General features: G+C 36.8%; 1 protein-coding gene across 3 annotated transcripts in view; it reads right to left on the bottom strand.

Moving 5' to 3' along the window:
* The window catches only part of KLHL14 (kelch like family member 14), a 113,607-nt gene that overhangs the window by 17,673 nt on the left and 83,089 nt on the right, over positions 1-12,845 (bottom strand). For all 3 annotated transcript variants that reach the window (XM_039843783.1, XM_039843775.1, XM_039843793.1), the window contains exon 4: positions 2,192-2,281. In XM_039843783.1, the coding sequence (XP_039699717.1) occupies positions 2,192-2,281 (90 nt within the window). The remainder of the gene's footprint in view (positions 1-2,191; positions 2,282-12,845) is intronic.

Genomic DNA, 12,845 nt, shown 5'->3' with positions numbered 1-12,845 from the left:
GACATGGACAGACAAAAGACTGGCCTGCTTGCTTCACAGTGTAATAATTCTCTTCTTTTTAGGAGAGCCAATCAGTGGTTCATTGGCATTTTCCCAAATCTATAATAAATGACTGCACATGCCAAACGAGTGAGGGACAGAATGACTCAGCACTGTAGGTGGAACTTCCACAGTTTTAAAAAGGGTCTTACAGAAAGAGTGAGCTGCCAGGCCCATATTGAGACTAAAAGTAAAATTAAAATACAGTTATTAAGGTTTTACTAAAATTCAATTCTGAACTTTCTAGTGGCTAAAGCAAAAGTGAAGAGGCACATCAAATCACAAGAATAGCAATTCTCAAAAAATACCTCAGTATTTTGGTGTGACAAGAATTTGTCACATGGGTCTTTGCATGGAGCACATGTGAAGTCCAAGGTGATAGTGCATGGCGTCCCTACAGGAAATGCAGTACTGTGTTTCTACAGCCTTTCTTACAACATATTCACTGAGGGCTTTAAATCAAATCTCTCTTCTTCTCAGGGGTGGGGCGAGGCAAATCAGTGAGGTCCAAGACACAGTTATATGGGAGTCTACATTAGTTCAAAGATAAAAATCTTGATTGTCTGGACTAGAGGAAAGAATATGTCCATTAAACTCTCCCCTAAACAACTCCCCGTCCAATCCTTTTAGTTGTATATTTGATAGAAATTGAACAGAAAGCAATTACAGGTTATTTCAGGGGGTGTTGATGAAGGTCTATGTCATAGGAATGGAAAGTTCATAGCGTTTTGTGAAAACTGAGTTGTGGCACCAAAACTGATATTTTGATAGAAGTTTAATCCACCTGGGAAGAGAGGTGGGCTGAAGGAGGATTGCCATCAGAAACAGGACTTTCCAGCCTTTTTTTTTTTGTCTTGTGTTAGTTTTAATCTGGCCTTCAAAAAGAAATTTTTGCAGATTCTTTGCTTAGGTAAACTTGACGACTATGCACTGCATATTTACTTACAAATGTTCTAGTCAGTTGAAATCATTTCTGAGAAAGGACAAGTTAAACAGCAAATAGAGAGTTTGCAGTGGATTGTATGTATGCCAGGTTTTTATTTTTTTATTTTTTTCCGTAACATATTAAATCCACCACTGGAAAGATAAATTAGAGGAGAGATATTAAAAATCATTTTTCCTCCCATTCCAAATCTGTTTCTCACAAACCCCAAGAACTGTCTCCTTCCCAACATTGAAAGATATGAACCAACAAAGCTGCAGGTCTTAGGAAAGAATGTCCCCCTCGCTTCAAAGAAAGATTCTTGGAGGATGGCCTGGGTTGTTTTCCTTTAAGATTTTCTAGAGTGAACAGATGTAACAATTTTCTATAATTTGCCTTAGTGCAGATGCTAAAGGAGAACATTCACAATAAAATATATGCAGTATATGTAATTTCAGCTGGATGTTCTGGGGTTTTAAAGTAAAAATGTGTACCTGCAAGCTGTTTTATGGTTTCTCGGTCATAATGATCTCTGTTACACAGAAGGCTACAACTGCAACTCCTCCTTCATGCGCAAGCTTTCTAAAAATACCTTGATAATTTTGCGTATTCTGCAAGGCAGTGTTCTCTCTGTGTTTGGTTTAGGGAGTGTGTTAAAGTGTTTAATTTCTCTTTGCAATAAATTGTTGAAGTAATCACATCAACAGGGATGATGGTGGATGATCTGTGGAATGAGCCCTTGCAAAAGGTGGGGCAACTAGAATGGGTCTCAAGTAATAACAAATGCTGCAAAAGAATTCCAGAGAAGGTTATGTAGCGCGCGACTGCAGATCATGCTTATTTATTGAAACTACATTGTTACACTGATAAAATGAGAGAAAAGTGGTGGAGAAGGTGGTGAGAATTCTTAATAGCTGCAGCTTGCCACCCTCTAGGGAGTCTGTGCTTGTGCGTGTGGCATTCCTCAGGGGATGGATAAGGAGAGGGGCTGGGGCATTACTGCAAAGCTAAATCCCCAGACAGTTGATGAGTGAATGCTCTACTGCGTAGAACTCTGCTAGCTCAGTGATTGACCCTCCCTCCAATTGTCAGCCCAATTCACTGACTACTTCATTTGTGCCTGCTGCACAGAAATATACTTTCCACAGTAATTACAGAATGGACCGCTACCAGAGCCTTTCATTGCACAATGCTTGTTGAGCAGCTACTATTAAGGTGTTCAGTAGTTACCATTAGGGTTCCATTGGTCCTCTCCACCCAACACGAACAAGAAGTTCTCTACCTCCACGACGCAGTGGTGGGCACTGTTGTACGGCATAACTGGAATTAAGAAGAAAAAGAAAGACGTCTGAAATTTCCCACTTTAGGACTTGCCCCTTGGCTCACCCATTGTTTGTTTTCACCAAAGTGTATGAAATGTGAAATGAAGTCGGAAGGAAGGAGAGAGCCTAGGCAGCAGAGCGGGACACCCATCAATCCACGGTGGCTCAGTGGTGTGTACACAGTGACTGCAAACCCAACCCCTTTTGATTAATTTTACATAATGTTATTCCACAAATTAGTCAAGAACAACCTGTCACGCTGCTTCTGATTCTGAAGTTCTCCTCGTTTGCCTGATGATGGGGATATCGTTCTAAAAGAATGACTGACACCCTCAAATGGTCAGGGCTGGGGGTTACTTTTTGGAAGATATAGTGCTGCATACACTTGGAGCCATGACGATGCTCTGGTTTGCTGGCAGTCTTTCCATAAACAGACTCAGGGTGCTTGGTAGCTTTCTATTCCACAGCAATGAGCAAGCTGAATTTCCATACAGTTTTAAGTTTTTAAATTAAAGTCCTGCTGATTTAATGCCTTCTCCAAATGTATACGCTTAATTTCCTGTACGATGTCATTAGCAGCACAATCACACATTTTCTATCTATCTGCTTAGGAGCTCTTCTGTAACGAAGATAAAAACTGTCAGGAACATCACAAATGTTCATTCCCCTCATCTTGCCCTTCTCTTTGCCCCAGTGTGGTGGCTGTGAGGAGGGGGTGTTACTCAGAAAACGTCTAAAGCCAGGTTTCTCTGTATTTGTTCTCATTTACATTCTCTTTTGGGAGACACACACAACTAGAATAGGACATCCCTGTCAGCCCGTGTGCAGAACAGTGTCAGTGTCTGCTGTTTTAATATCACATGGTAAATGTAAATGTACACAGCATTAGTTATATCACATGCAGTGGTTTGGGCCTAGTGACACCAGTAGGAAAAATGACGTCCTTGTTCAGCTCATCATCTGGGCACCTTAAATCTAGGTGAGGACAAATGGAGAGGTGAAGTGCACGTTCAGGCAGGGAACTTATTGCTTGACACGGATCAACAGAGCACTTAAGAAACCAGTGCAGTGAGGAATCAATATGAGTCAGGGCCAGCTCTCACTTTGCGCTCTTTTCCCAAAGGAGAGAGAGAGAGAGAGAGAGGAAAAGAGAGAGACAGCACCTATCTTATATCCGACTCACTTTGGATGATATATATTTCTCATTTCATTTTTTAAATTATTTTTTAAAATTTTTCTCAGAATGCACATTGAAAGGTATGAATCAACAAAGATATGTAAATAAAAATAGTAAGAAAGAGGCAGAGCTTTGAAACCTATCACACAGCTCCTGAAAGAACAAATTGGATCATTGAAGCTTTTTAGTAAAGTATTTTAGGAATTATGATTATTTTATCATTTATTTTTACTTTGACTATTCATTGTTTTTGAACTTATATCCACAAGGGAAAAGGCACTGGTATGTAAACCCCTCATTTGGGAGATAATGCAGAAATTGGGTGTGCCATGGATTTGTGAGTTCCATTAATCAGGTCAATTGATTTAAGGAGTTGTCTTGGGGATCTCTTTGGGAAACGCTTTCAATCATATAGATTCTACAGGTTTCACTTCTCACAATCCTTTGGGGCAGAGTATACATTGGGTTCATTGAGCAACTGAGACTGGATATGTTTTAAACATATATATATATATATTTTTAATTAACTCATTGTTTAGATTATGATGATGGTTCCAAAATACTAAAAATAAAACTATGCTACCCATATATTATGTATATTGTGAACAGTCTGGTGCTACTCCATTTCATTACAATGTCATCCGGTCAGTGTAAACTTACAGCGTTGATCGTCATCTATATGCACCTATTCACATGAGACGTGTGTAAGAATAGAGGTCATCGACTATAAGCAACTTACTGAAAGATAGCCAGTCTTCCAATATTTATTTTAATTTTTTGGTCAGTTCAATGCCCAAATCATACAAGTAATGAAAAACCGTATCATCTTTTTAACTGGAAGTCCAGCTTTATAATAAAGCACAATCTCTGAAAATATAACAACACTTGTGCTTTGTTCTTGCCATTCATTTGTTCCCATTCAGGCAAGCAGAAATTAAGTGAAGGAAATAATACACGATTTATTCTTAAGCCTCTTTTTCATTTGATTAACCCTATTGTTATGCTTTATGCAAACAAATGAAGCTATTGCATTAAGCTAACTATTGAAACCTTCGAAATAAGAGAGGTCTTTGAAGTTCTAATATAAAAGCTACTTGAAGGGATTCTCATTTATCTACACATATTTACTCTTGTTTTTAAACCTTGTCTGCTATATCTCTGGGCCAAATATTTCAGTATTCTCATTCCTGAATTATTGTCTTTTTTGAATTATTATCATGAATCGAGAGGCTATAAATACACAGAAAAGCTCTTTGAAATTATTCTGAATGTAAAATGCTCCAAATTTATTAGGAAAAAAATTTATATTAAATCAATGTTTGAGTTTTGCAAAAGACCTGATTTCCTTGACTTCTGATTAAACATGAAGGGAAGTAAAGTAAATAGGGCAGTGAGCAAGGGCAAATAGCCGTTTAAAATGGCACTAGGTACTGCACTTATTATCTTTTAAATAACAAAAAATACATGTCTGACCCTTTCTAGATTTCTCTAGAGGTGGACACTGGCCTCACCCTCACATGCAGGTGCTGGAGGAGAAGTTTGCACTGTTATGTTCATCTGCAGCCCAGTGTGAGTTTTTAGCGTGTCAGTCAGTGAGTCAGAGGGAAAGGGTAAAGAGAAGCTAATCAGGATGAAATGAGATTAAAGGCTGTCTAATTTTACAGCAACTGTGATCCATCAGCCACTGTGAAAGTGACAGTGGAAATGAATGATGGAGACAGACAGGTGGGGCTGTACATTTCACTGATTTATCCTCAAATGCACTGGGCCTTATTTTATTGAGTGAACATGACCGCATTTATCATGACTGTCATCTAAACCCACTTCCCTCCATTTAAAAAGGTCACTTTACTCAGAGGGAGCAGGAGAGAAGCACTTTCAAATCAGATTTAAAATCTAATAACAAGTGTTTATAAGGCCCTTTGTGAGAATTCCCAACTTTATTAGACAAACTGTAAGTGCTAGAAGGAAAGGCGGAAAAAAAAGCCAGAAAACTGAAAAGGAAGAAACATTTGGTCATCTGCGGAAATACGCTCATTTAGTCCCCAAATTTGTAACATTTTTGTCTTTCGCACTCCAAACATCTAATATTCTGGGAAATTAAATAAAGTGGTTATATTTAATATCTTTAATTAAGAAAGTGAGAAATGGATAATACTATAAAATAAACTCGAAGAAGATATTAAGTCACAGTATTTACTGTGTATAATGGCTAATCATCATACATTCAATACATGTCTGCAATTGTTACAAGTTGAATATCTGCCACAATTCACTTACATACCTGTTAATTGTTTCCCCATAATTTTAAGGCCATAAAAAATCTCAGTCACACGGGTGTTTACTCCTCCTTGCACCAATGTAATATAATGTCCTGGAATATTATGCACAAAATTCGTCTTTGTAGATATGAAAACAGTCAAACCCTCAGAATATTCTGGTTATTTTTCACAATATAATCACCATTTACCAAATATTTACTATATGCCAGGCACTGTATGAGGGATATATACATATATAATTATATTTATATATAGATCCCTGTATTATAGCTCTGAAAATCTGAAAATATAACAACACTTATGTTTTGTTCTTGCCTTTCATTTGCTCTCATTCAGGCAAAGCAGAAATTAAGTGAAAGAAATAATATATGAGGTTATAATACATTATAAAATATAATACCTAAATAAAATATATAGATATATTTTATTTACCTAAATTTACCTATATCTTTCATTTAATACAGCTAACTACAAGGGAGGTGTTCCTCATTCATTTTATTTCTTTAGGGAATACTGAGGTTTTAAGAAGTTAAGTCACTTGTTGAAGGTCATACTCAGCTAATGAATGGCAGAGAGAATCCAAACACAGGGATATCTGGATCCCAACCCACGCTCTTATCCATTTCACTCTACTGATTTTCAATAGGTATGTTCATCCAACCAGCAAGTAATTACTGAGTACCTGTGTCTTCAATGATGGTGTTCCTGAAATTTCTGTATAATTTTTTGTATTAAATCATATTTTAAATGTTTAGTATTTTCATATTTAAAGGAATCCTAATTAAAGCAAGCGGACACTCCTTTAAAGCTTTTTCTATAAATCCAGATATTCAAATAGTGTGTTTTTTAAAAGTAGGACACATTTGTGTGATGGAGCCAGAAAAACACTGAGCAAACCAGCCATTTAAGGATGGGCAGGGTCTATTGGTAGAGGGTTTTTATTATTTTTTTAAACAGTGAGGGCATATTTCAACATTGTAAGCAGATTCAGTCTCTTGGGCATAGAAGCCTTTTTCTTGACATATAAAATGTGTATGGGGCCTTGTTGTATTTATGAAGGCCTTATTTTGCTAGAGATCCACACTATTGCTTCCTTCCATATTTTACATTTAAGAAATGTATACCTTTTCCATTAGAAAGTATAGGAATCCTTCGTAATCACAAATTTTCATGAACGTTCAAACAAGAGATTGCATAGGGCCATGCTAAGTTTATAGAATTGCTACGTAAATAGTTATTGAATGTTTATCATTTTGATATAACATTTATGAGGGCCTTGATTTCCTTGTGGCCTCAAATACATAAACTTGCAAAACTGTCAAATCTGATGTACTTATTTTTTCGAAAAAGTAATTAACACCTATGGTAAAAATACAGTCTTATAAAAGATAAGGATATACAGGACCAATAAGTTTTCCTCCTTTCTTTGATGCTCAGAGTTTCCTGTCACAGAGGCTATCACTGTTACTGCAGCCTTGGGATTTTTCCCAAGAGAGATTATATATATGAGTCACTTTCGTTAATACAAATGGCAGCAGTGTTCAATGAGCACACTGTTTCATACCTTGCTTTTCTGCACTCAAGAATACATTCACTTATTCTCTCCCCATCAATCAAATATTTATTGGGCTGCTACTCTATGCCAGACAATGTTCTACCTGCTGGAGAGGTCATGAGGAATAGCAACGAAGAATGTTCTAGACAGGGGAAGCACATAACAAACATGTACACAAATAAATAGGCCCTTTTCCTTCAAATGACAAGTGTAATGAAAAAAAAATCAGGGTTAGAGGAGAGGCAAGGACAGGGTGAGGAATTTTGATAGTGGTCAGGGAAGGCCTTTCCGTGTAGATGGCTTTTGAGTAGAGGATTGACTGATGTGAACTGTGCAGGATGCAGATGTAGAAATGGCAAGTGCAAAAACCATGAGGCATAGGTGTGGAGTTTATTGAAAATAGCGAGAAGACCAGGAACAGATCTGAAATGAGGTCTAGGAGGGAGACCCAGGGCAGATCAGGTGTGATGGCACAGTCTTGCTCAGAGGACCCCTCCCTGGATTGTCGAGTACCATGTTCTTTTTAACAGCCTCACATTGTTCATTTTGATGGGTATCCTACAATATATTTTATTCTCTTCTGATGGCCACGTATTAATTCATTCAACAAAATTTACTTAACACTCATTAAGTGCAGACACTTTTCTGGTTGCCGATAGTACAGCAGGGAACTACACTGATGGTGTCTCTGCTTTCACAATGCTTACATTACAGGGGAAAGAAGAACACAAATACATAATGCATAGGAACACAGCCAGGTGGTGACAGACAATTTAAAGAAAATAAAATGGGATGGATGATGTTTTAGAGAGGGAGTGCCTGGTTATTACTCTAGCTGGGATGGTCAGGGAAGGCCTCGCTGGGGAATGGCTTTTAAGGTAGAATTTTAAGGGGGAAAAGGACTCATCATTAGAAAATAAGGGGAAGGAATTCACGCAGAGACCTTAAAGCATGAATGAGCTGGATGTGGCTCAGAAGCTGAAAGAAAGCCTTCATGTCCGGAGCACTGAGGGTAAGGGCCAAAGAGGCATCAGAGAAAGTTAGAAGTGGGGCAGAGGCTTGATAGGTAGGTCCTTTAAACCAGGATAAATGGTGCAGATTTTATTCTCAGGTTGATGGAAAGACACTGGAGGGGTTTTAAGCAGCAGAATGACATAATCTGATTTATGTTTTAAAAATATTACTCTGGCTACTATGGATGTTGTGAGAATAGAAGAGGGAAAAGAAGGAGATCAGACAAGGTGGTCTAGATGAGAGAGGATGAAGGTTTGATTCCGAGGGAGCACTAAGGATGGAGAGAAGTGGACATGCATTGATGGTTGCTCTTATTACAAACAGTGCTCTGCCAAGTGTCCTTGTAAACACACAACACATATACACAGGAGTTATCTGAAGGATTAATCTCTCTAAGTAAAATTTCTGGGCCAAAAAAATGGATGTATTTTATATCTTGATGGATATCATCACATTGTACCCTTCTTTACACTTTTATCTTTGCCAATGTGGTAGGTAAACAATGGGTATCTAGTTAAAATTTAAATTGGCATTTATTTAATTATGATAGAAGTTGAGTATCTTTTTATGCATTTAAAATCCATTTGCATTTTACACATTTTTTTCTGCTGGATTTTGATTTCTTGATATCATAATTTATGTTATCTATAATGATATAATTTCTGTTTTTAAAGTGTTCTTTTCTATGGAGTTATCTAAACTGGCAACATAAATGATATGTTGGAACCATGGTATTGCTAAGAATATATATTTGTGTAATATTCACTCACTGAAACAAATTCAAATAGCAATTACATGCTGTTGAAAACAAATAAAACCTGAAAGATGCGTCACTTTAATAATATTGAATGAGTATTCTTTGACATGGGATTGTAAAGGGCTTTTTTTTCTAAATATATTTTTAATTTTTGAGTAAGAGTAATTTTTGAGAAAAATAAATGTTTATAAATTTACTAGTTTAATTCTACCATTTAGTCTTTCTGCAAAGATCTAGCAATTTGGTGAATGCCTCTCTGCAGATAGAAACAGATACATAGTAAATAATCTTACATGAAGTCGTGCTTGATAGATATTATTGATAAATAATCCACAGAAAAGGCTGTTACTTTTTTTTTCTTTTAATTTTGGACTGTATTACCCCTGCAGATTACAAATAAATGGAAATGTTTTGTGTATTTGGGGATGGTTTGATCATTGTGGACAGTTAGTCTGGAAAACTAAATCCCTTAAGAAATTCACATAGTCTGAATCCAGTGAGGAATTAGTCAAGGTTCTGAATTAACCCAAAAGTTGCCAACACTTTCTCCCTCACTCCCAACTTGTTCTGCACACAATGAGCCAGGTTTCCATAGTCCCACTGGAGACAAAATTATTGCAGTGAGTTCAAGTTGTATAAATCTGTAAAAAAAAAAAAAAAAAAAAGTGTATGTGTTGGGTTTTTTTGGAGGCTGTGCCAGAACCAAGAGAGTTTGTTTCTCTGTCATAGTTCAAAATTGTATCTAAGGGAGTTTCCTGACAATGAGCATTGCTATGTTACTCCCTTCTCTGTGCAGTTATTGTACTGAATGCGTGCCTCTATCGTACACTTGCCAAGTCCTGATACAGTATATTAAAAATTGCTTGTCTTTTGGGTGTCACACATAAAGGATCTATCAGCTCATTGAGGCAAGATTGTGTCATCTCTGTAGCTTTATGCCCAGCAGAATGCCCAGTACCTAAGGCTGGGTCAGACTCAGGCATTGCTATGACTTTTATACCTAATATAGTACTTAGAAATATTAGCAAATCAATGAACGTTGGTAGCATGAATGAGTGCATGCTAGCTAAGGGAGATGGTGGAATTTATTTCTTTGGAATTTGTAAAAAATGTGATGGGTACCAAAAATATGAACGAGGGAAGAAGTGAAGGGAGAAAAATGAAGAGAAGAAGATGTGCCTTAGATCAGGGTTCTATGGCTTCTAAGATAGGTATCACCCTATATGTAGTTCCCACGTTAGTTTATTTTAAAAAGAGAAGTAAGGTTTTATTTTTTTGTTTCACAAATAAAGCTGGCTGTGCTTTTTGGGGATTTGTCTAAGAGATCAAATCCCATACATATGTTAGTTTCAAACGAAGAAAGTTTATAAGTTCCTCAAAGACTGTGACATATTTCTTTAGAAACAATCATAGACCTAATTGTGCAAAGGTAAAAGATTTTTTAATAAATTATTGATTTACAGTTTCAGCTCTGAGCACTTGACTGGGGGCGAGGGGTGTACTAACAACCAGTGAGGCTAAGGAGACTTGAAATAGCACTTTTATTAGCTATTAAAGCAAAACGGACTTATTTTTATTCTAATTAAAATATTTTTATTAACATGTTCTGAAATTATGATTGTGTTATTACAATATCAAGTATTTTATTTTGGATACTTTCTGGCATGTTAGAAACTAAAACTGGTTTTATTTTCACTTTTGGAAGTAATAAGGTATTTGGGAATGAAAGCTGCAATTTCTTCCAAAGATTTTTTTTTCTGTTTTATAGTGTTGTGTTTGCAGAGAGACATTGATGAAACACACTAGTGCCTTGATGTTTTCCTTCCTAAGTGCCAACACAATGCTTTTCTGATCATATTCTTCAGGGGAGTGAGCAATTGCACTTTTTATTGTTCTACACTTAAAAATGACTCATTGAAAAAAGTCAACTCTATAAATAAAGTAGTAAAACAACACATATTTAAAGTTGTGAAAATAAAATCCTTGAAAAATGTCAAGGGAGCTAGTGCTATTTAAACTGTGGATGATATGGCAAGAGAACAGGAAAAATGATTGTGAAATAGCTTAAATTCTTATAGCTGTCCCAAGTTTTTGAGGGAAGGAGGAAGAGAATGGGTATTGTCTATATAGTGAAGATTTATTAGGAAGAATTTCTAATGTAGGTCACACATACTCAACATTTGAAAGTGAACTCTAGGGGTTCACTTTAAAACCCATGAGATACCAAAAGGTACATTTAAGAATCATTTGTCTATTAAGTCATTCGTTCATTCATTTCATTAAAAATATGCATTGAAGAACTATTAGTTATTGTGCTAAACTCTAGGCATATGAAGATTAATTGGACACTATTTCTGTATTCCTGAGCTCACAGTGCAAAAAGAAAGTGAACATGTAAACAGATAAAAAGGGTACACAATGTTCTAGAAGAGCAGTAGAAGCACCAGGCAGGAAATGACTAAAACTTCAGAAAGAGAGGCTTAACTAGATCATAGGGCTAAAAAAAGATATTTCAGGTTGTTGTAGCAGCAAAAGTCATTATCAGTAAAATGAACATGGATTCAACATATATTAATTGAGCTCCTACTATGTGCCAGAACTTGGGTGAGGCCCCAGTGATATTTATTTTAATTAGATTATTTTATAAAATTGATCATTAAAATTAGGTCACTTTCCAAAATGTTCTTAATATTATGATCATATTATTACAATAGCAACTATTTTGTTGAGGCCCGAAGAAATACGTTTGAGGAATGTGGGAACAAATAAAAGGGAGGGACAGTTATCCACGCTGTCCTTTCAGGCAGTGATCCCACTGCGCAACTCAAATTTCCTCTGGAGCCCTCTCTCTTTAGACTCTCCAGAAGTAATGGCCTCTGCTCTAATTACATCTCTTCTGACATTTGGAGCCACCCCATAATTCTGGAAGCAGTTGGCAGGCTTATCAGAACTGTGAGCCATGCTTTCGTTCCTTTTAGACCATCCCTCCCTGGACTTGCTCTCGCGTTTCAGTGTGCTATTGTGCTATGGCGCTTATTTGACTTCAAAGGATATTTTGCTGTAAAGATTCATAAAGATTCATTATATATTTCTCCCATGGCCATTTCACGGTGTGTGCATGTGTACTTCACATGATCCCATGCGTGTGTCTTATATGCAGGAAAAGCTAGTCGAACTGAGCAATCAAGATTGTGCTGAGTCAATAGCTTATAACATACATGGGAAATTAAAGTGCAGCTCATGATTGTAGGAGGTGAGCCCAAGGTGGGTGGTCTTGGTGATGATAAGGCACCTAGAGCCACCTCTTGAAAAAGTTTGGAAAGCTGTATTGCTGGGAAAAAAGTGGAGAACTAGAGCTGTGCAGATGTGAACAAAAAAACATGCAGGGCAATATGATGAAAATGGATGTTCCCTTTCCTCCTTTTTTGGCACCAGTTTTTACTGGCAAAACTAGACAGTCATTGACTGTTAAGTAATATTTACTTATAAATATGTTTAGCGCTTCTGTCGTAGAATTTAAGCTGAGACCCTAAGGCTGAAGTGAATCTAAAGGTATCTATGCCAGGCTATCTATGCAGGACTTGCTAAAAGTGGCTCTTAAATTGGTTCTGACTAGTTGTATGTATGTGTACACACACACACATACACACACACACGCATTTAGCTTACACATACAATGAGACATTTTCTTTTAAGAGAATAGTTTTGGGAGCACTGAGCATTTTTCATCCACAGGAGAAGAAAAGAATCCCACCCTCTACCTTAAAGACAAAGCAG

This window comes from Pteropus medius, unplaced genomic scaffold (assembly GCF_902729225.1).
Source record: "Pteropus medius unplaced genomic scaffold, Ma_sr-lr_union100, whole genome shotgun sequence".
Taxonomy (NCBI): Eukaryota; Metazoa; Chordata; class Mammalia; order Chiroptera; family Pteropodidae; genus Pteropus; species Pteropus medius.
This window is presented reverse-complemented; position numbering and strand designations above follow the sequence as displayed.